General features: G+C 42.5%; 1 protein-coding gene across 1 annotated transcript in view; it reads left to right on the top strand.

The window, feature by feature from the left end:
• Positions 1 to 23,680, top strand: part of hs3st4 (heparan sulfate (glucosamine) 3-O-sulfotransferase 4) — a 159,472-nt gene extending 135,792 nt beyond the window's left edge. The window contains exon 2 of the mRNA XM_043711664.1: positions 22,709 to 23,680. Coding sequence (XP_043567599.1) covers positions 22,709 to 23,351 — 643 coding nt within the window. The 3' untranslated portion in view covers positions 23,352 to 23,680. The remainder of the gene's footprint in view (positions 1 to 22,708) is intronic.
• Positions 23,681 to 24,070: the final 390 nt, after the last annotated feature.

The raw sequence follows: 24,070 nt of genomic DNA, 5'->3' as shown, positions 1-24,070 counted from the left end.
AGTTCCAGTGTATCTAAAAATGAGCAGGCAATCGGGTGTGAAGTTGTAACACCGACACCATGTGCTTGGTCAGCAGCAACAACCTGCTAAAGACAGAGCTAAGCAAGTGCTTAATAAATGGATCTGATCAGAACTTCTACAGTTTCACCAGTTTCAGTCCTAAATGGTGATAAGCAATTACAAGAACAACTAATAGGAGGAGGAGATTTCACAGATATCTTCATCCTCAAATGGTAGTGAAGCCCAGCAATTGAGTGCAAAGAATAAAACTGAAAGGTTTGCACCCACCTTACTCAAGCAGCAGTGTTTATAATCTGTCTCAGCCTTTTGCTGAGGTCCCAAATCACAGAGATCAGTCTTAGCCAATTTGATTCGCTACGTGAGAAGATCAAGAAAAAGCTTAGCACATTGAATACAGAAAAACAGCCATGGGCCTTGACAAGGTTACAGTTTGTGAAGACTTGTGCTTCAGAACGAGCCACACCATGAGTTCAGCTGTTCCAGTACTCTAATCAACAAAGTTCCCTCTGCACGGAGTATGTCCTATCCATAAAAAAACAGGATAAATTGCCTGTGACATTGCAGTCAGGGAGCACTTAAGGAATAACATGCCCCCAGATGCTCAGACTACATTTCGTCAGGCCCACTTGGCATCATTACAGCCTTGGCCCAAGCATGGGCTATCCAGCTGAATTCCAGAGATAAGGAGACGGTAACAGCCTTTGATGTGAAGATGACATTTGACTGAATCTGGGATTGAGTACCTCTGTTGCGGGAAACGTTTTCATCAGTTGGTCTCACATCAAGTACAAAGGAAGGTGGTTCTGGTTGTTGGAGGTAAGTCATCTCCCACCATTGGTTGCAAAGAGTTTCCTCAGCATAGTTGTTGAGTCTCTTGAGGGTTATTGGAGCTGCACGTGTCCAATGCAGAGTGCTCCACACCCAAACATCTCCACATGCTCCATCCTAAATCCAGAACTGGGAATGGTTGCTAAATATTGCTGAGACCAATTCTTCAGCATGCTTCCATGAAGACATTAAGTGAAGCTTGAAGATTCTATTCTGAGAGATCCGAGATGACATTGTCATCCATATACTGAACTTCCAAAAGCAAGGTCAGTGTTGATTTCTTCTTGGATTTCCAACAGTTGAGATTGAAAAAACTTCTCGTCTGTCCTGCAGACAGCCCACTGGGAGGTCTGTTCTTGGCAAGATGAAGAATGGTGGCAGTGAAGATGCAGAAAAGGGTGGAGACGATGACCTATCTATGCCTGACCCCTCTCTCAATCTCAAAGGATTCTGTCACATGACCATTGGCGAGGGCCATTGCAAACACCTTATGGAGGAGATGGAGGATCCTGATGAATTTCTCTGAACAGCTGGCCTTGGACAGGGTCTTCCAGAGCACTTCCCAACTGACTGAGTCAAAAGCTTTGCTCAGGTTGATGAAAATCTTGAGGAGTGGTTGGTGTTGTTCCTGGCATGACTGAGCAGTAACAATCATATCCATAGTTCCACGATCAAATGTCCTTGTTGACACAAGTGACCAGAAAGTTAATTGGACCAGCCATTAAACAGCAATGTCAAAGCTTGTAAATCTGACCCAAAAGGCTCACCTCCAGCCTCTGTTCACCAAGTAGACAAGTCTGTCTATTCATAAGACATAATTAGTACTACACTGGAGTACTTTCCATTTGACATGTGCAGTACTAACCGCCCTCGAGAGGCTCAACAGCATTTGAGACAAGGCAGACTCAAGAGGATTGACATTATTCAGGAGAAAGCAGCTTGCTCTATCAGCAATCTGTCCACAACTATAAACACTCACTCTGTAGACCATCAATGTACCATATCCGTGATGCTCACCATCTACAAGATGAAGGAGGAGCAGAATCAGAATCAAGAGGTGTGATGCTGGAAAAGTACAGCCGGTCAGACAGCACCCGAGGAGCAGGAGAGTCGATGTTTCGAGCATAAGCTCTTCATCAGGAGGAACTGTAGCAATGCGTCAGCATCTTTCACATCAGAGGCCAAACCCCTCCAAGCTCCACTTTGAAGGTTAGAGACAGTGTGCTTTTGGGAACACCTCAACATCCCCATCCAACTCACACGCCATCCTGACGTGGGAATTAAATGTTGCTGGTATTTCAGCGTTGTTGGGTCAAAATCCTGAAACATCCTCTCCAAGAGAACTGTTGGCATATCATCACCAAGTAGGCTTTAATAGTTCAAGAAGTCAGCTCACTCCCATTTGCTTGAGGAACATTTGGAATAGGCAATAAATATTGACTTTGCCAGCAATTTCAAAATGCCATGAATGAATTAAATTTTATTTTTCCTCAATTCTCATTGTTACTAAAGGTTCCACCATCCACAGACAAATTACAAATGTTTTGTGATTTTGAGCAGCTTAGTCCCACCTTAGCCATCCGTGAAATGCTAAATGACTGTTAGTGCTGTTGCATTGTGGTTGACTGTGAGTTTCATATTATCACTGAATAAATGAATTTTTCAGGAACTACGTATTTCCCAGGCACACATTCCCACCATCCCATTAATAAATTGTTAATTGCACTGGAAATTACACAGAGTTCTCACACTTTTCACTGTGTGTGTATCTGGTCCTCTGTGAGTTAAAAAATGAATCAGCATATTTTGGTGTTGAGCTTGTGTAAGCTGGGAGTCACACAGCTGTAACAAGTCATTATACTGAGAGGAGAATGGCGGGGCTGGGAGATTTAATGACGCTTGACTGAAACTATATACTGAGGGGCAATCAAGTGGGAAAGTTAAATGACATCGAGAATAGCAGAGTGAGAACAAAAGGATAAATTAAAAATTATGTTATGGAAGAATGCTAAAAGACAATGTATGAGTACAGCCTGGGGTGATAAAAAGAGAAGGGTCTGCGCCAAGTTTATTCTTAACGACCCCAGGTTGGAGAAGAGGCATTTGTAGTTGTTGGGCTGAAAAATGTCATTGATAACAATAGCAGCTTGTACCTTTGATGTCCCGGGCATTTTCAGACCACAGAAGGTCAGGATCAGCAGAGAGGATTCTTTGAACAGCACCAGAGGTATTTGGTCCTATGTGAGGCTAAAGCATTTAATTTTATGCCTCCCACACTGGGTTGTGAGCAACAAAATAAATTGTTTTACTGAAGGGTCCACAAGCATGATAAGAGTTATAGCAAACAGAATGCGAACTACTTAGAATCCCTACTGAGTGGAACCAGACCATTTGGCCCAACAAGTCCACACAGACCCTCCAAAGAGTATCCCACCCAGACCATTCCCCTACACTATTACTCTACGTTTATTCCTGACTAATGCACCTCACCTACACATCCCTGAACACTATGGGCAATTCAGCACGGCCAATTCACCTGACCTGCACATCTTTGGATCATGACAGGAAACCAGAGCATCCGGAGGAAACCAACGCAGACATGGGGAGAATGTGAAAACTCCACACAGACAGTCGCCTGAGGCTGGAATCGAATCCGGGTCCTTGGCATTGTGAGGCAGCAGTGCTAACCACTGAGCACTGTGCCGCCCTTCCTAAAAACAAGTGCAAGTGCTGACTGAGCATGTGGGACCTCATAACCTAAACATTAACTTTTTAAGCACTGAAACTGAGCCAGCTTGGAGGTGATGGACCACACCAAGTGCCGGATTAGGGAGATAATGTAAATGATGTCCTAATATTTAAACCTTCCACACAAGTTAAAATGTACACTAGCTGCAACTTTAAGCTTCCTTCACTTTGCCTCATTTACTTGCTGTGTTCAGAATGCCAGCTAGATTGGCATGGGTCTTCCCAGCTCAGTGAACATACCCACAACTACAGCAACTGGCACCCGAGCTACAAAGCTTGATGCAAACCTTGATGGGGCTCTTTCTTAAAGCACTTCAGTGCTTGTAAAATTATTTTTATGAGTGGCTTGATTAGATCATTTCTGAGGTCCTAGTGTGAAACTGAGATCACATGTGGACCCGACCAGGCCTCGGTTCAAATCTCACTGACCACAAAGGTGTGCTGTAACATCTTTGGATTTGCTGTTAAAAAGAAGTTGATGATCCCCTCACATCAAGTCCTGTTTAACAATTATCTATGCTCACCAACCTGCGTTGCTTCTCAATTAAACAGTCCTTTAACTTTAAATAGCTCAGCTTTGTTTCTAATTCCCGACATGGCCTGAGCCATTCCTATCTTTGTAACCTTCTCCAGCCCTATAACCATTCCAGATGTCTCTACTGTTCTCATTCTGGCTTCTTGGATTCTCTGTTTTTAATTGCTTCACCATTGGTGCCTTCAGCTGCCCAGGTTTAAGCTCTGGAATTATTCCCCTCAACTTCTCCACACCTCTATTTTTTTTTGTTATTCAAAAGTTCATTAAAACATCTTTGGTAATGTTTTAGTCATCTGCTGTAACATCGCCTTGTGTGATTTGGTCATATTTTGTTTTATAGCATACTTATGAAGTGTACCGAACTGACTCAATGGGCTGAATGGACTATTCTTACTGCTACGTCTGATGGTCTTGGGCTGCCTTATTATGTTAAAGGTCTAATATAAATGCAAGTTTATCTCTTACTTTAAGAAGGCCACGTGGTTGAAACCCATTTCACTTCCAACCTCTGCAGGCAATGGGTAAAACAGAATGCTCGTGATGACAGTGCAACCAAGGAAGGAAGCTGGATGGGAGGCGAAGGTTCAGTCAGCATAAAATCAGTTAGACTAAACAGCAAAGTTTCTGGATTGGAGAAGAAAAAGGTGTTGTACATATAAGACACGCATGATATCAGTATGCAATTTGGACCAAAGAGTTGATTGCCATAATTTGATTTTGTTAAAACAGACACCAGCACGTTTAGGTCTCAAGCCATAATTAAGCTCAAATTTAATTGAGCAATTTAGCTGCATTCCACTCGCTTACTTGCTACGGACATGTGGAGTGTGCTGGCCAAACACATTGGATGCTGAAGAAATTCAGCAGGTCTGGCAGCATCTGTGGATCTGCGGCATCTTCAGGAGTCACACTGGGCCGTGCAGGTCTGCACTTGGCTCACAGGCAGCTGCCCTGACTCCTTCAGGCTGCAGACGTCCCAGGTGCTGCAGCTCTTCACCTTCAACATCCAGACTCTGTAGATGTCTGTTCAAAGATGATGAGGTGGAATGATATACAAACCTTCCTGAGAGAACGGATTGGAGGGAGAAGGAAGATTGGTCAAAAGGCGAGCATCTCCAACCAAAGCTTCGATCTTGCAGCAATGAGTTAGGGTTAGGATGCCTTGCAGGCTGGCATGGCCACTAGGGCAATGCTGTTCTGTCAATCTCAATCTGAGTGGCTCCCAGGCCTGTGTCACATGACTCCCAATTTGAAATTGAACCAACACATTGAGTTACTTAGCCATCTGGATAATCGCACTCCCATTAACTGGCATGAAGCTTGGATCTTCACTGCCAACATCACCTTATCTCACAAACCCAGCACCCCTCACCTCGCCCAATCTTCTTCTCAGTGTCTACCATATTGCATGAACACACAGGGCTCTAGACAATACAATTAACAATGGAGGCTCAAGAGTTCACTGTCTCTGCAGTCCGATTACTCCACGGATCATAACATGAAAGAAAAACACTAGCAGGATTTTGAGCCAGCGACAGGGAAGGATGGTGTGCGACTTGAAAGGGAAACTTGCACTTGGTGGTGCTTCCCTGTATCTGCTACTTTTGTTCTTCTAGACGGTAGGTCATGGATTTGGAAGATGCTGGTAATTTGTTGTGGTTTACACTGCAGCTGTTGTGCTTTGGTGAAGGAGAGAGTGGACATTAAGGTGCTGATCAAGCATGTTCCTTTGCTTTGATATAGAGCTTCTTGTTGGAGCTGTACTCCATCAGGCAACTTGAATGTATTCCATTACACTCCTGACTAACACCATGTAGATGATGGACAGGCTTTGGAAAGTGAAGAGGTGAGTTACTGGTTGCAGAATTCGTTGCTTGCGCTGGTAGCCATAGTATTTATGTCAAGATTAGAGTGGTGCTGGAAAAGCACAGCAGGTCAGGCAGCATCCGAGGAGCAGGAAAATTGACGTTTCAGGCCAGAGCCCTTCATCAGGAATGAGTATGGCTGAAGCAGTTCAGCTCCTGGTCAGTGGCAATCCCCAGGATGTTGATGATGGAGGATTGTCAGAGAGAGACAATTGGATTCTCTCTCATTGAAGATCATCACTGCCTGCAATTTGTGTTGCACGAATGTTACTTGTCACTTTTCAGGTCAAGCCTGAATGTTATTCAGGCATTGCCATATGTGGGAACAAACTGCTTCATTGCCTGAGAAGTTCCAAGTGATACTGAACATTGTGAAAGCATCAGCAAACTGAGATAATGAGGGACAGCAAGCAATCAAATGTGGAGCATATAACAGCCGAGGAAGAACATTGCTCACCTGATGGTAACATACTGGCCTCACTAGGTGGCAGTCAGCAGCAGGAATTCAGGCTGTTTGGTTGTTTTCCCATTCCAGGGTCAGAAGCACTGAGGTCAGTTATAGAACACACCAGCAGCTGAAGTGAGATCAACTGGCCCAGCACATGTCAGGGATTGAACTGACAATCTGCATGCCTAACATGCCAAACCACTTGGACTGGCGCATGCATTTTATAAGTCAAGCTTGGCATCAGATATTGACTATTTTTTTCAATTGTATTCTTTCCCACAATTCTCAACCACTTTGGCATCCTACTCAATCAAGCTGTGTCCCCACATCTATTTCATGTGGATTTCAGAAGTTGGTCAGACAGAATGTAGCATGGCTACGTGCAGGTAATGACGTTACAGTGTTACTATATCTAGCATTATTTCCAGCCCTAAGAACAAAGTGCAAGCAACAATTTAAAAATCTCTCAAAGTGGCTTATCCAGTCGATTTTTATGGCCATATGTTTCAAGACTTTTGAGCGACATTGCATGTTCAAATGCCCCTCTTATTATCTTCTCAGGATACACGGTGCAGTCTCTGAACTTGTACATTTGTGTCAGTTGAAATCTTGATGGATGTAAACAAAGGTTTTCTGACATGGGTACCATACAAAGTCATGATCTTTAGCATGCCACATTCATAAATACTTCATGTGCCAATGAATAACCTCTCCATTTCTGCAAAGGTTTCTCGACCTGGTCAGGCTTGAAAAATAAATACAATGTTCACAAACATAAGCTCTCTCTATACTTAATTGATAATTTACATTATAGTTTTATAACTATTTGCAACAGCCAATTATGCATACCAGCTGACATTGAGCGTGTAACCTGTAGAATATCAGACATTAAGTCACAAGTTAATTTTGTAAACTCTACTGATTTAAAATCATTTCTAGGACATGGGTCATTTGCAAAGCTGTTCAATCTTCCTGTATCCTTTCCTGCATTACTACCATGATCAAAAAATCAGAGACGACAACTCAACAGGGGAAGGGTCATGGGCTACAGAAGAGTCACCAAATGGAAGTAAAGTACATGAACAGTGAACAAAGCTGGTAGAGAAAGAAGTGGAATCCAGCAAAGAAAGACTCTGAGAAAGGCCGACTGATCATGAGTAAGAGAGATAGAGGCTGTGTTTCCCTGCCAATTAGGCAATAATTGTTTTTTATTTATACTCTGAATCATTTCAGTATTGTCCGAGAAGTCTGTGAATTGTTCCATTTTATTTAGTATCATGCTAAATACAGACATGAATATATTACAAATTTTAAGACTATATGTTTAAAATGGACAAGAGCTTTTAAACTGAGTGACAACATATCATGTAACTTTGACAATATCAGCTCCACACAGACCTGAAACTCAATTAAATGCCTCATTTATGGACAGTGAAAGCTACTTGTGAAATTCACAAGTCCTTTCACCAAGGATGAGCTGTGAACAAGTGGGGCTTGATATGCTAGCAGATTGGGGTTTTTTTTGCGTCACCACAGACAATCAAGACTTTAAAACTGAATGGGTGTTAGGTGAATATCAAATAAGCCTCATCGAGCTTTCAATGTTTTATGAAGGCTCCTAATCTCAAACATAAAGATCGTGGCTATCTCAAACCCAGAAGTATGAAAGACTACAACACAGGGTGCGTAAACCCAACCGCCATCAACTTGGGAAAGGGCTTTAAACTCATAATTGGTAACATGACTCAGGCAACCATTTACAATAGAAGCCATTGAGATTAGACAAATATCATCTGGAACGTCCTTCAAAAGCCATCAAACTAGCTGCCAACTATGTAGGCAAATTAAAATAGCTCAACGTTCAAAGTGGGGAGGTATTCTTCCCCAGCCCATTTCAACTGCAAGTTCACATTCACTTCCCTGGCAATTTGACGACAAGAAACCTTACAGCTTGCTGAGAATCCTCTGCTTTATGCAAACCTTCACTTCAGCTACAACATCCATTTAGCTAAGAAACTACAGGCCTAATGCAAATGGGACTGAAATATTAAAATTTGTTCTTTTTAATCACCTAACTTTTTGTGTATGATATTTTGTGTGGTAAGCTTTTAAAACCTCTGCCATAAGAATGCAATAATAAACTATCTTTAGTTCTGAATTCGTAAAAGTTTGTTGCCCGAAGTTATTTAAACTGGGACAAACCACTCGGAGAGTAAGAAACCACACTAAATTCAATTTAAAAATACCTAGACCACAAACTCTAGCCATGATATTAGTGTAGATATTTTTAGTGGACCTGTTCAGATATATTGTGGCACAATTAAACAGATGGGACTTGAACCTGGACTTTGTTGTCCAGAGGTAGGGACACTATCACGATGCCATTAGAGACTTATAACATCAATCCATACTGTATAAGAACAGTAGTTGATGATGATGTAGTTGTCCGATTTAATATTCATCTCTATTATATCATTTCTCCAGTGGAATTGTAATTATATAATAAGGTTTTGTGCGTATCACTTGGGGTTAGATGTAATCTGTCTACTTTAACCGATCATAAGAAGAAAGAACAGGATTAAGATGCCGAGAGCCTGCTCCAACTTTCAATCAGATTATGACTGATGTTTGACTTCTCAATTTTTTCACCCAATCTGCAAACCTTAAATAAAAGCAAAATACTACAGATGCTGGAAATTGGTAGCTCTGCAGTTTCTGTAGTGAGAGAAACCAAATTAACCTTGAATGTGAATATGATTCTTTTTGACAAAAGGCAAAGACAAATGTATCCTTTCTTCAATAAGAAGATCAAAATTGTAAATAGGTGCAGTCTCACCAAAACAACATATAATTACAGCAAATGTCCTGACCCTTATATCCCCTACACAATAAAATCGAGAGTACAATTTGCTTTCTGAATTGCTTGCTCTATCTGCATTTGTGACTAATGGACACAGATCCCAATTCCTTGAATACCAACATTTGCTAGTCTCTCGCCTTTTTTTGAGAAAAAAATCTGCTTTTCTAATCTTCTTGTCAAAGTAGTTTAATTTATATTACCCGATTATGCGCTACCTACAAATTCATTACTCAGTGAATTTTACTGTTCCTTACTGTTCTTTGTATCCTCTCAAGAGTGTACCGTCTCAACTGGTTTTGTACGGTTTGTCAGTTTTGAATCCAATGCATATGATTCCCCCTCATCTAGGCATAGTCTGTGAACAGCTGAGGATCCAGCATTGTTCAGATAGCACCCTATTGCACCCTGCCAACCAGAAGGTGACCCATTTATTCCCACTCCCTGTTTCTGTTCATAAACTCGTCTTCAATCTATCCTGAACTTTCACCTCCTAACTTGTGATTCCTAATCTTGCATAGCATCCATTTCTGTGACATCTTATGGCAAGTCTTTTAAAATGCAAATGTAGTACATTCCTTTGTTTCACCCTACCTACTTTACCAGTTACACCTTCAAAGAATAGATCATAAACTTAAGAAGAAGTAGGACAGATTTCTGGGTAGCACAGTATCAATTGTTATTTTTGTGTACTAAGGAATGTCATCCTCAATCACCATGTGGGACTTCATGTTTGGCCTGACTGAAACTCATTTATAGATTTCACAATTTGGGATAAACATAGCATGTCTTACACCATTTTTATAGTTCAGTCAATCTCATTATTTTCTTGTCAGAATGGAGAGAGAACACCATGGGGGAAGAGACTTGTTTCTGTGTAAATGCGCAATGGATTCAGGTGAAAGATTTTGTAAAGAGTATTTATTACTCCTTTGGCATGCTAATCCCTACACTGCATGTATGTGTCAAATGCTTGCCTACATTGCTATGAATGTGTATAGTCTGTTGCACCTAAACTGTGGCACTGATGTAGAGAGCAGAGTTTTCGGCTCCCTTTGGTGTTGGCAAAGGTGAGAAATGTGGGAAAGTGCAATAAAATCGAGAAAAGACAAAATTGCAACATTGAGAAAGAAAATGTGGACTTTCCCCTGACAATATAAATTCAGAATCTTGCTAATGGTTGGAGATTATTTCACTTCTATGTATTTGCATGTTATTAATAGTCCAATTCAACTCATTTCTCTGCAGCTTCCAATTCTGCTCTCATTGCCAAGAAACTAGATCCCAACATGAGAGTCAGAGCAGGAATCTGGCAGCAGCAGCAGCAGCTCACCACTGACTCCTCTGAGCTATCATCTAACTCTGTCTTTGACACAAGGTCCCTGGTCGCTCCATGGATACCACCCTCCTCCGCTATTTGTGCAATCCAATCAACCATGGCAAGCCATCAGCCTCACTGCATCATCATGCCTGCTCTCAGACCAACTCTCACTCCATTGCCAATCCTTCAGGACTTCACTTTGGAACTCAGAACCCAGTTCACTTTACACACAGGGACACACATACATCTCACACATCTACAGAGGATGCAGCTAGTGGCTCTGCATTTCTTTGTTCCCACTTTACTCGGAGACTGCAGCTTCTCTGTCTTGTGCAGAAGGAGAGGCAGACAGCGTATCACAGATGGGAGCACTGAACAATAAAGAAGGTGGACATATTACTGTCCAGCACCATGTTACATGCACCTACAGCATATGCTAGCAGCTTTTGCAGCTAGCACGCTGCATGTGCTCACACCAAATAATCATAGAATCTCTACAGTGTGGAAAGAGGCCATTAGGCCCAACAAGTCCACACTGACCCTCCAAAGACGAACCCAACCAGACCTATTCCCCTCGCCTATACTCTACATTTACCCCTAATCTACACATCCCTGAACACTATGAGCAATTCCACATGACCAATTCACCTACCCTGCACATCTTTGGAATGTGAGAGGAAACCCACGCAGATGTGGGAGAATGTGTACACTCCACACAGACAGTTGCTGGAATTGAACCTAGGTCTCTCGTGCTGTAAGGCAGCAGTATCAACCACTGAGCCACCGTGCTACTTCAAGTCAAAGGCGACCAGTTTTTAGTGGAGTGATAAAGAACCACCACTGGGAGGTACTGCCACAGTCAGTCAAGGGGTTTTTTCAATTCCCATCCAGACTCAGCTGGGGCTTGATCCTATTGGAGTCCAGGGAACCATGTCCCAACCTAGGATTGGGCCACAGTCAGTTCTGTTGGTGAAGTGCAACCATTCCTGCGATTATGGGTAGGCCAGTTGGGGGTGCTGTAGAGACATTAGTCTGGAAGATGGGTCAATCTTTTCCTGCAGTGACAGAAAGGGAGGAATTGAGTTTGATCACAATGACGGAAGAGCAATTAGTGGTGATGCATGAACAGAAGAAATGGTGAAGTCCACCCGGTGAGTTAGTAGGAAGCATAGACAACAGGAAGGGTTAGTAGTTTGTGAGGATGAGCTAGGTGAGAGCCTGCATGGACATTTAGTAGTCCATGAGCCTTGGTGAGAGGAATGTGTTGCTGGAATGAGCTGAGGTCCTGTGAATTTGCAGTAGCAGAGAGAAGATGGTGGCACTTACCTTTGCAGATTGCAGAAGGTCATTGACCACCTTCCTGCATTGTGTTTCACCCAGGTAATTGCACTGGCACAGGCCACTTTCTCAGTCCAGGCCTCTTCTCCCCTGCACCATCTATCAGTATCTCTAGGTCCCAGTTAGTGAAGCAAAGGCATAACTTGTGTTTCTCAGCTATTTCCTTGGGGATAATGGTGCAGGCACCAAGTGTAAAGTGCAGTGGAGCTGGGATTTAAAGATGGTGCCCATGACATCAGAGTCCAAGCAGCAGAGCATCTCTCCAGTCACATGATTCCATGGGCCATGTGCCAAAAGGGCTGATTATATACTAAATGAGACGAAGAGTGGAAGATTGTTTGAGGAAATTCACCATGGGGCCGTGCAGACAGAGTTCCATGAATTCATTTGAGAAACCACTTTGCCAAGAAATGGAAGAATTCGGCCCAGAGAAATACAAGCCACCCAGTACCATCCAAGAAGCAAGTGTTTCCTTTTATATGGTGTGTCTCAATAACATCTCTGTCTTCTTAGTCTAGGAATACTGTCCATACAAGTGTTCACTCTTTAATGAAACACAAGCCATAATGTAACAAGAGGAGAAAGTGAGGACTGCGGATGCTGGAGATCAGAGCTGAAAATGCATTGCTGGAAAAGCGCAGCAGGTCAGGCAGCATCCAAGGAGCAGGAGAATCGATGTTTCGGGCATGATTCCTGAAGAAGGGCTCATGCCCGAAACGTCGATTCTCCTGCTCCTTGGATGCTGCCTGACCTGCTGCGCTTTTCCAGCAACACATTTTCAGCCATAATGTAACAAGAGCCTATCTATTCTCTGAGTAGGAGTGGACACATGAAATATAAGGTGAAAGCAAACCATTAATCATCATATTGTGCAACATCATTTGTGGGAGATGTGCTTTATTTCAGAATGCACAAGGGTGCCTTCTCAGAGTACATATTGCAGCAAGGCTGTGATACAGAGAGTATTGCAGTGAGGATGTGGGGTTTTTCAAAGATAGTCATAGTGAGGGCGTGCAATACAGATAGTAGTAGTTAGAGTAATAAGTGTTGCCGTCATGTTACAGTGAGGAGCAAGAAGTTAAAAGTCAGTCAGCAATTACATATTCCAGATGCTGCATAGGCCCTATAAATGAAAACCTAGCTCCCTACAGTGATGTCAGTTTACTGTGAGAATCTCTCATTAATAACCTTCTTGCTCAGTGAAATTTCTTGAGTGTAAAATCCTTATCATTCTGCATGGAGCAGATGTAAGAACATATTTTCCTGATTCTAAAAATATAAATGGAAATTAATTGGAACTAATGATGCTGGAAATGCTAACTGTAAATGCTCAATGTCTGGAAATTATAGATATTTTCCCAATCTCCTGTCACAGTTTAAATGCAACCATGGGGAAGCCAGTTGATAATGTCCACCGCCATCATCTTTGAGCAGCTAAGGACAAACCAGAAATGAACTTGTGTGTGGTGCCCACATTCAGAGACTAAATGGTAAAAAAAAACTACTGCAATCGAGTCAATTTTTATGAACTGGGTATGCAAAGGTTTCTGTATTTTACTGAGACAATCACATCTGCCAAAAAGCCGTGTAAGACCATAAGGTCCTATTTCCACAGATGTGATGAAGATCCAAATTCCCTTTATTGCTCAAGTTAACTATGTTCTTGCGGTACAGCATGCCTCATCTTCAAATCTACAATAATTACTCCTCTGTCCTTGAAAACTACTGCCCTGTTGACATCTTCTCTTTCCTCCTCAAGGTCCCTGAATATGTTGCTATGTCCTAAATTCATGCACATCTTTCCAGAAGGTCCACTCCAATGACATTTCTATCCTTTCCAAGGTACCGAAGCATTTTAAAATCAAAATCAGAAATAATGTCCGATGTAACTGCAACTAATATATGTTATACCTTCCTGACATTCTTGATCTGTCTGCAGCCTTTGACGTGGTTGACCATAATGTAAAAGACAAATGTTTTCCTGATGAAGAGCTCACGCTTGAAACGTCAACTCTCGTGCTCCTCGGACGCTGCCTGACCTGCTGTGCCTTTCCAGCACCACTCTCGACTCTGATCTCCAGCATCTGCAGTCCTCACTTTCTCCCATGTTTTACAAACCACACAGTCAGTAAGAGGGCACACTTAGGAGACTATGTCTGAGTGAAATTAAATAAAAGGTGTTTTAAGTAACATTCATTGCCATTAATAAAGTGTGTTCACTATTAAACTCATATTTCACTCCAATGAAAACTTAATCATAGTTGTAAGGTTTATTAAGTTAAGATCAAATAAAGCAAAGTTAATGTAATAAGCCAACATAAAATAAAGTTAATGTAATTTAAACAAAGGCCAATACAGCAAAGAATGGGCAGCAAGGCGGTTAGCACGGTTGCCTCACAGCGCCAGAGACCTTTGTACATTCTCCTCGTGTCTGCGTGGGTTTCCTCCAGGTCCTCTGGTTTCCTCCCACAGTCCAAAAATGTGCAGGTTAGGTGAATTGGCCAGGCTACATTGCCCGTAGTGTAAAGTGAAGGGGTAAATGTAGGGAATGCGTCTGGGAGGGTCAGTGTGGACTTGTTGGGCCGAAGGGCCTGTTTCCACACTGTAAGTTATCTAATCTAATCAGGCCATTTAGCTTTCCAAGCCTGTGCTGCCACATTTTGCCCTTCCATACTAAAACTGTCTTCACTTACAGGATCCTTATCCCTCTATTACCTTCCCATTCATGTATTTGTCCAGGTATTTCTTCAATGCTGCTATTGTGTCTCCTTCCCCCATCTCCTCTGGCAGAGCATTCCAGGCACTCACTACCCTTTGTGAAAAAAATGCCTCACACAACTCTTCGAAACCTGATTTCAGGGAGTTAGAAAGGAGGTTGAAAAGCAGAAGCTCTAAAACAGCATTCTCAGGATGAGTTCTAGTCCCAAGTGTGAGTATGATTAGAAGAATGAAGTGTTTGAAGTTGTGACTGGAGAACTGATGCAGGGGGGAGGACATCACTTGTGTACCTCCAGCAGCAAGTATGAGGAAACACCAGCCTGTGATCCAAGGAGGAGCTCCTCACTATCTCCTTCCATTATGTTTATGGGAGAGAGTTGTCTCTTACTGGTCACCCTTCTGAATGAATCTTTCCTGGTGCTTTGGGAAATTTCAGGGGTGAATCCTGCGTATTTTGAGTGTCATCTTTGACATAGTGACCATGATATGAAATAATTTTGTATTATGCTTGAATGCAACCAAATTATAAACATACAAAGGTTTAGTTGGCTGGGGTGTATGAGACAATATAGTACATGATTTGCAGAAAAATGGCTGGTAATGACTAGTACTCAAACAAATACTACATGGTTCATAACAGATGCACATTCTTGAAAGCACAAATATGCAAAGGGAAAGGTAAATCAATGTCGGTTAACAAAAGAAATTAGGAATTATATTAGATCAAAGGAAGTGGCTTATAAAACACCCAGCAAAAATTGTAAGCCTCAGGATTGGGAGCAATTTAGAACCTAATGAAATGTAATAATGACAAATGAAGAACTGACTAAGAAATGTAAAAGCGAACATGAATGCAATCTGTTGAAGAACATGAAGGTAACTGAAAAATCTTCTTTTGCTGAGAAAGAATAGCTGGAACCAATGTGGGCGCAATACAGGAGTGGACATCAGACTGTATAGTAGAGAAGAAGAAACCAGTGGATAAACTGAACAGTTACTTTGCGGCTGTATTCACGGAAGAAGATGCAGACAATTTTCCATTAAAACTACTCGACCAAGGGCCTTGTGAAACTGAGGGACGAAAATAAATTAGTCAGAGGCAGTACTGGAAAGGTTGATTGGATTGAGGGCTCGAAACTCCAAAGAAACTATGAGATGAAATTGCGGGTCATTTTCAAAATCCAATAGATTCTGCCTACTGAGTCATAGCAAATATAACCCCACGATTTAGGAAGGGAGGAAGTAGGAGAATGGAAAACTACAGACCTGTTCGTTTGATGTCAATAATAGAAGATATTATAGAATATAAAGAATTTAACAACTAGTTAGAAAAGGAAGGTAAAATGGAGTAGAATCAACATGGCATTATGAAGTGCTTGATCATGCTATTGCCTTTTGGCCTTGCTACAAACTCCATTTCCTAGTTATCATTTTCATCCTTTTCCCTGGCAAATATCCGAGGTGGACCCAGCCTCTACAACCCATGGTATGATGTTTGAGATAGAGCTGAAATTCTAATTCATATGTGTGCCCTCACTCAAACTGCTCCTTTCCACTTCTGTGAAACAGCCCAGTGTTGCCCTTGCTTGAACTCATCTACTGCTGATTGTCACATTTATGCTGTTGTTATTTGTAGACTTGATTATTCTAATGGCTGTAGGAAACCTGACTGATCTCCTGTAGTCTACCTCCATAAATTGAAGGCAATCCCAAATTCTGCTGCCATGTCTGAGCTATTACAAAGTTCCATTCACCTATCATCCCCGTGCTCCCTGACAAGCATGAGTTCTTGTTTAAGTAATGCCTCAACTGTAGAACTCTCATTCTCAAGCCCGTCCCCATCTCTGTAACCTTCTCCAGATACAAAGCTCTGAGATATCTGCTCGTATAATATTAGTCTTTTCAGTATCTTCAACTCTTGCTAAGGTATTTCAGTTGCCCAGGCCTCAGACTCTGTAATAGCCTCTTTAAATCTCGATACCACTTTAACTCTCTCTCTCTCTCTTCCATTAAGATGCCCCGTAAAGCCACAGGATTTTACAGGGATCCCCAGTTTACAAATTATTGGGCTTGTTCCTGATCTCAAGGTTGTAGGGCGTGTTCTGGTTTCTATATTATAGAAATCGATGTAGACATGTGGGGTGTAGAAATTATACCTCTAATGGGCTGTGGCCTTAAAGGAGCTGCTGCCAAATCAAACTCCCTTTAAGGGGTGTCCTTTTGGCAGGATTCTCATCCCTTTAAAACATGTATTCGTCAGTATGATGAATGTCCAAGCCCTGGCACTGCCCTCTGGATCATGCCCGATGAATATGTAAAAGAGAAAAGATGAAATTAAGCTTGTTATAATGTCAGTTAGAATCACCAGTCTTCTGGAATTAAAGGGCAATCTCCATATCACTGCTGTGAGCAACTCAGAAGAAAAATTGGAGAAACATTAAAAACCTTTTTAAAAAAATATCTTTGAACACTTTCATGTGCTGGCTCTGAAACTTCCAGAGCTGAATGAAGACGTATGCACCTCCTGATGCTGCCTGGCTTGCTATGTTCTTCCAGCCTCCTGCCTGTCTACTCTGGATTCGAGCATCTGCAGTTTTTCTGGCTCTGTCATAATTCCAGAGCAGATTTAGGCCAAATACGTAGATCATGTGATGAAACCTTTACGAATACATCCAACCAGAATGGTAACTATGTTTCCAACTATAGTCAAGAGAGTGGTGCTGGAAAAGCACAGCAGGTCAGACAGCATTAGAGGAGCAGGAGAATTGACCCCTTCATCAGAAATGTGGTGGAGGAGGAATGGGGGTGCTGAGACATTAATAGGATGTTGGAGGCTAATATTTCTAATGAAGGGCTTTTGCCTGAAACGTCGATTTTCCTGCTCCTAGGATGTTGCCTGACCTGCTGTGCTTTTCTAGCACCACACTCTCGACTCTGATCTACAGCACCTGCAGTCCTCACTTTTTCCTAGTGTTTTCCTACTATAGTATAGGAATCTCTCAATCATCTCTCCAGGAGTTGATTTGATTATACACTTTAGCATGCTGCTCCCACCAAATACATGATTGTGCTTTCTACACTTTTTAGCTGCTTTAATAAGCTGTTGATTATTGACCCTGCTTTGAGATATGTCTATTCCACATGTTGTAAAGTATTTTTTTTTCCTCAAGCAACATTCCCAAACCATTAGTCCAAGATTAGAACAGGAGATTGGGTGTGGATGTGTGGGATATGGATATTTTCATCTCGGCTCAAGTTTTAATTTATCACATGATTTCATGGCTAGTATTAGATTAGATATAGGATAAAAGTTCCATGACACTATCCCACCAAACATCTCCAGGTTGCTGTCCACGTTCGGGACAAAGTAAATGTCACTCTGCACTGTCCCATCAAACAAATGTTTCTGCTAAAACTGAGGGAGCTGTCCTATAGATTGGTCAAGCACCAACCTGACCTTCTCACACCTCCAGACAACATCCAAGGCATCACCATCAATAGATATGTCCTGTTGCACTGGAGCTCAACACAGTCTAGTGTGTCCTCAACATTGACTCTTGACCACATGGCATCTGACAGCATTTTGTCAAATACAGGCAGGGAAACCCCTCCTTGGTTACCACCTATGGTCTGTGAACCCTTCAACTGGTGAACCTGTATCCCCTCAGACTTTACAATGTAAGAGCAGATGTAAGTCATCAAGCAGGAAGCTGGAGTAAAACACAGCAAGCCAGGCAGCGTCAAGAGGTGGAGAAGTCAACAGCTCGGGTGTAACCCTCCTTCAGAAATGCAGGTGGAGGTAGGGGAAGTTGCAGATAAAGAGTGATGGGGAAGGATTACGGGTGGTGAGAGAGGTGGGGTGGTGATAGGTGATAGCCCTCTACTGCACCTCCTCCATTTCCCTCATTGTCCTCACCTACCACCCCACCAGTCTACACATCCAAAGTATCACCCTCAAACATGTCGGCCAACTCCAACGAGACCCCACCACCAAGCACATCTTCCCCTCCTTGCCTTCTGCAAGGACCGTTCCAATCCTTGGTTTGCTCCACCCACCCTCCCCGAAGCCCCCCGGTACCTTCCCCAGCAACCGGAAAAGATGCAAACCTTGCTGGCACACCACCTCTCTCCCCTCCAGCCAGGGCCCCAAACAGTCCTTCCAGGTGAAACAGAGGTTCACCTGCCTTCCTCTAACCTAGTTTATTGCATCAGGTGTTCCCAATGTGGTCTTCTCTGCGTCGAGGAGACCAAACCTAAACTCAGGGCACGTTTCGCTGAACATCTCAACCAGGGGTCGACCTGACCTCCCAGTCACCCCCCATTCTAATTTCCCTTCCCACTCCCTTTCCGAAATGTCCTTGGCCTCCTCCATTGCCACAGAGAATCAGACTGCAAATTGGAGGAACAACATCTTATTTTCTGCTACAGCTCAGAGAACTCAACATTGAATTCTCCAATTTCAAATAACCTTCCCACCCATCCCTTGATCCCCTTTCCAGGCCTGTCTTCTCCCTTCCAACCCTTCAACTGACCCCTCCCTCGAACTACCAACTGGATTCATTCTTCCCATCAACCTACCAGGTTGTACCTACCACCTGTACTCACCTATCACCACTCCACCCCTCTCCCGACCCATAACCCTTCCCCCTCCTCTCTTTATCTGCAACTCTCCCTACCCCTACATCCATTCCTGAAGAAGAATTAGACCTGAAACATTGACTTCTCCACCCTGTGATGCTGCCCGGCCTGCTGTGTTCCTCCAGCCTCCTGCTTGTCTACTTTGGATTTTAGCATCTGCAGTTTATTTTGTCTCTAATTTACCCTATCAAGTCTGTGCCACCATTCAGTGAGATCATGGCTGATCTGATAATCCTCAACTCCATTTCCTGCCTTTCCCCTTCACACTGATTCACTTTCTGATTAAAACTCTGTATGTCTTAACCTTGAATATGCTTCAAGGCCCAACCTCTACAATGCTTCATGTTAAAAGATTCTGGAGATTCACGACCTTCTGAAAAAAGGAACTCCTTCTTGTCCCTGTCTTAAATGGTAGCCCCTTATACCCTCTAGTCCTAGACTTTCCCACAGGGAAAACAACCTTTCCACATCTACTTTGTGAAATCCCACTAAGAATCTTATATGGTCTCCTCTTATTTTTCTAAATTCCAATGAGTACAGGTCCTACCTAGTCAACCTCTCTACAAAATGCAGATTCTCCATACCTGGTATCAGCCCAGTGAACATTCTCTGTAATGTCTCCAATGCCAGTATATCTCCCCTTAGAAACCTGTTCACGCTATTCTGGCTGTGCTTTCTCTGGCAAGGTTTTAGCAAGATTGCTCAATTTTTCTCTTCCATTTTGTTTGAACTAATGGCCAACATTCCCTACTCCTTGCTGGATCTGTATGCCGGCTTTCTGTGGTTTAAGCATGAGGACCCTCAGTTCCCTGTTTTGTGTACTCCTCCATGTTGAACACCAGTGGGAAAAAGCACTGGGGACGACATGAGCACAAGATATATTCTGGGTCAGGCATTTCAATGTTGACCATAAACAGTTGCTTGGCATACCATTACTGACCATCATGGCCGAACGTGAAGGAGGCAGCGTCGGACTGAACCCTGCATTACATAGTGAGGGAGCTAGCAAGGAGGCAAATCCTACTTAACCAATCTGACACAGGTGTATCTTTCTATGACAGTGGTGGTAGTGGACCATGCAATCCTTGTAGAAACCAGGCCCTGCTTCCACACTGAGGATACATGCCCTTTACTGTGCTCTGTAGCATTATTGCTGTGCCAAATGGAATTTATTTCAAACAGATCTAGCAATTAAAAGCTGTACTCATTGACTATTAACCTGCTCAGTGATGCTTATTTTAGGTTCAGCCATGGGCACTCAGTTCTTGGCTTTATTATAGCCTTAGTTCGCCAATGGACCAAACAGCTAAACTCAAAAGTGGAGGTAAAAGGGCCTGCCGTTAACATCAAGGAAGCATTTGACTGAGAATGGCATCAAGGAACCATAGTAAAACTGAGGTCAATAGGGATCAGGGGAAAGCCAGTATAAATTGAATCATATCTAGTACAATGCTTGTTGGAGGTCAATCATTACAATCCCAGAATATTGCTGCAGGAATTCCTCAGGGTAGTATCCTAACCTGAACCAACTCCAGCTACTTTATCTCTGACCTTCCATCCATTATAAGGTCAGAAGTGGGTATGTTCACTGATGAGTGCATGATGTTCAGCACCATTCACAATTCCTCTGATACTGAAACAGTCCACCAATACAGACAACTTGCAAATGGGACATATGATAACAAACAGTCTCAACAATGGAAATGATGTTAGGTTTTATAAACCACATGATGTTATTGTTTACGTTGGAAATGTCACAGCAGAATTTTGTACTCAGTCATGCTCTGTCTATTATCTTCAGTCACAGACACTCCATCTTGACCCATTGCTTTTATATTTTATCCATAGAACAGTTGAAGCTTAAAGCACAGAATGCCCTTTAAATTGCTGTGTTTGTGCTAGCTGTTTGCTGGAGTCACCCAAAGATAATCTTATTTCTCTTCTCTCTCTTAGCCATGCAATTTTTGTTAACCAATTTATTCACAATGTGCCTAGAAAACATGAATTGGTAATGATGGTATAAGTCTGTGTCGCACACACACAGTACATATTCTAGTTAGCTGTAACCTAGCAAAAGTCAACATCCACCAAGGTACGCCTCAGAAGGAATCAATGCTTTGTAAATGTGTATCAAGAATTAGTACCCTGTGAAACTATATCTCAGTCGGAATCAAGGCTGATGAATTATGAATAAAGTCCCTCCATGGGATTGTATTCCAGATGGAATCGGAACTCTGTGGAATCTATACCCAGAGAGTAATTTGGTCCCTGTGGAATGACTCCAGATAGTCTTTAGGGCAGAGACAGTAATACTGCCAGAATTCTCAGTATTGTTTGAGGAGTCAGTTATGTATCAGTGGTTATACTCCTGCCTCTCTGTCAGAAGGGTTGGGTCAGATGTTTTTTCTGAGACTTGAGGCCTTTACCTCAGTGCTGTGCTGTGCTGCACTGTCAGAGCCACCTTCTTTAACACAACAATTAAACTGAGGATGATCTGCTTTGTGAGGGAATGCACTCTATTTCACTATTTAAGAACAGGGAGGTCTCCTGGTTTCCTGTTTAATATTTATCCACCAACCAATGTCACTAAAACACACAATCTTCTCAATGGTTTGTGGGATTGTGGTACAAATGGGCTGCCACACTTGCTGTGTTACAGCAGCACTTTTGAAGTGCTTCAATGCTAGTAAGTGCTTCAAGATATTTTGATGTGTGAAATATACAATCGAAATACATTTCTATTTGTTTTACTTCTTCTTGAGTAAGTCATCTGAACAAAATCACAGAGCAATGATCAGATTGAAATATCTCAACTTGCTTGACTTGCTAAAGCTCAATAATTCCAGTTCTGTGGATCAAATGAAACCCCTGTCACTGGTTAGTGGAAAAGCTAGTGGTCAGTGTTTCCTGCTGCTCAGAGGATCTGTGCACATCAGTGGTCATCTGGACACATTGACCTCTGGTTCTGAAAATTGTTGCCAGCTCAGACCTGGAAGGTCCACACAGTAGCAGGGAAAATGAGAGGGAACTGTCTGACTTACCTATCCTCAGATGTGGCAGAGGTTGGGAAGCAGTAATTAATTCTGGATGACAAGCAGCTTTCTGATTTGAATGTCTGGAGAGTTGGAGGCTTAAACCTTTCGAGCCTGATTTTAACTCTTGTGCAAGTGAATGAGTTTTGAGTAATTAAAATTGATTCCTAGGCTTGAGGTTTTTGTATGGATAAGGAAACTGTACAGGCACTCCTGAACCATAGCCAAGGATAAGTAACTGTTGGAGAGTTGGGTTTGGGTTTAGTAGGGGAGGGGGAAAGGAGAGGTGGGGAGGAGATGAATTATACAATTAACTAAAATGCAGCACTAAATTAATCCATTTTTTGTTTTATCCTCAGAAGCTTGATGCCCAAGACGCTGGATGGTCAAATCACCATGGAGAAAACACCCAGTTATTTTGTTACCAGGGAGGCACCAAAGCGAATCTTCTCGATGGCAAAAGGCACTAAACTCATCGTAGTGGTCAGGAACCCAGTGACGAGAGCCATTTCAGACTATACCCAGACACTGTCCAAGAAACCGGAGATTCCGACCTTTGAGGTTCTAGCCTTCAAGAACAGGACCCTGGGCCTGATTGATGCCTCTTGGAGTGCGATTCGCATTGGAATCTACGCCTTGCACCTGGAGAACTGGCTCCAGTTCTTTCCCCTCTCCCAGATCCATTTTGTCAGTGGGGAGAGGCTCATCATCGACCCAGCCGGAGAAATGGGCAAAGTGCAGGACTTCCTGGGCCTCAAGAGGATCGTCACCGACAAGCACTTTTACTTCAACAAAACCAAGGGCTTTCCTTGCCTGAAGAAACCAGAGGACAGCAGCACGCCGAGGTGCCTCGGCAAATCAAAAGGAAGAACTCATCCAAAAATAGATCCAGATGTAATCCACAGACTGCGAAAGTTTTACCGGCCTTTCAATGTCATGTTCCATCAGATCACAGGAGAAGACTTTGATTGGGAAAAGGATGAAAATCAAGAAATCAGTTGAGGGTATCGACAGCCTGAAATTAAAACAAAGAGAGAATAGAAACTGGTTTCTTACTGAGAAAAAGATATAAATATGATAAGACTATATTGTTAGTCTGGTGAAAAGAAAAATTTTATTAAGACTGTAATTAATAAAAAAAGGAGAATAATTTTCAAGCTATATTACAGCTTACCAAAGGTGTTGTGCTGATGAATTGTAATTATTTTGAAGATGAGTTGTGTTGAGTTGAGCTTGAGTTTTCTGGGATTTTCTGAAGTTCTTTTCACCCATGTCAGATTGCCCTATAAAATCTCCTGAAGAAGCTCCAAACTGTCTTTATTGTGTCTCCTTCAGGAAGTGCATCTACTAATGGTTTACTTTTACAATGCAGGATGTCGTTTTCATGATAAAGATAATAGGCAGAGAGTATGAACTGAATGAAGGCATTTTGTGTTCATTAGAATGAGGAATGCTAATGCTGATATAGTTTCCATTCCAGCCACTAAATAGCATGATCCCAGGGCCCAAGCAGTGCAGAATAGGTATGTAAAATCCTAGAAAATTTATTGGGAATATGCAGGATAGTGAAAAGACCACTTAGCCTATATGTCTGCCTCAGCTGACCAATGAGCTATGCACCAAATCCTCACCTTCTAGCATGTGGTCTACACCTCTGCAGGTCATGACATCGAGCTGCATATCCAGACACCTTTTAAATGAGGCGGGGCTTCCTACCTCAA

This window comes from Chiloscyllium plagiosum, chromosome 21 (assembly GCF_004010195.1).
Source record: "Chiloscyllium plagiosum isolate BGI_BamShark_2017 chromosome 21, ASM401019v2, whole genome shotgun sequence".
Taxonomy (NCBI): domain Eukaryota; kingdom Metazoa; phylum Chordata; class Chondrichthyes; order Orectolobiformes; family Hemiscylliidae; genus Chiloscyllium; species Chiloscyllium plagiosum.
This window is presented reverse-complemented; position numbering and strand designations above follow the sequence as displayed.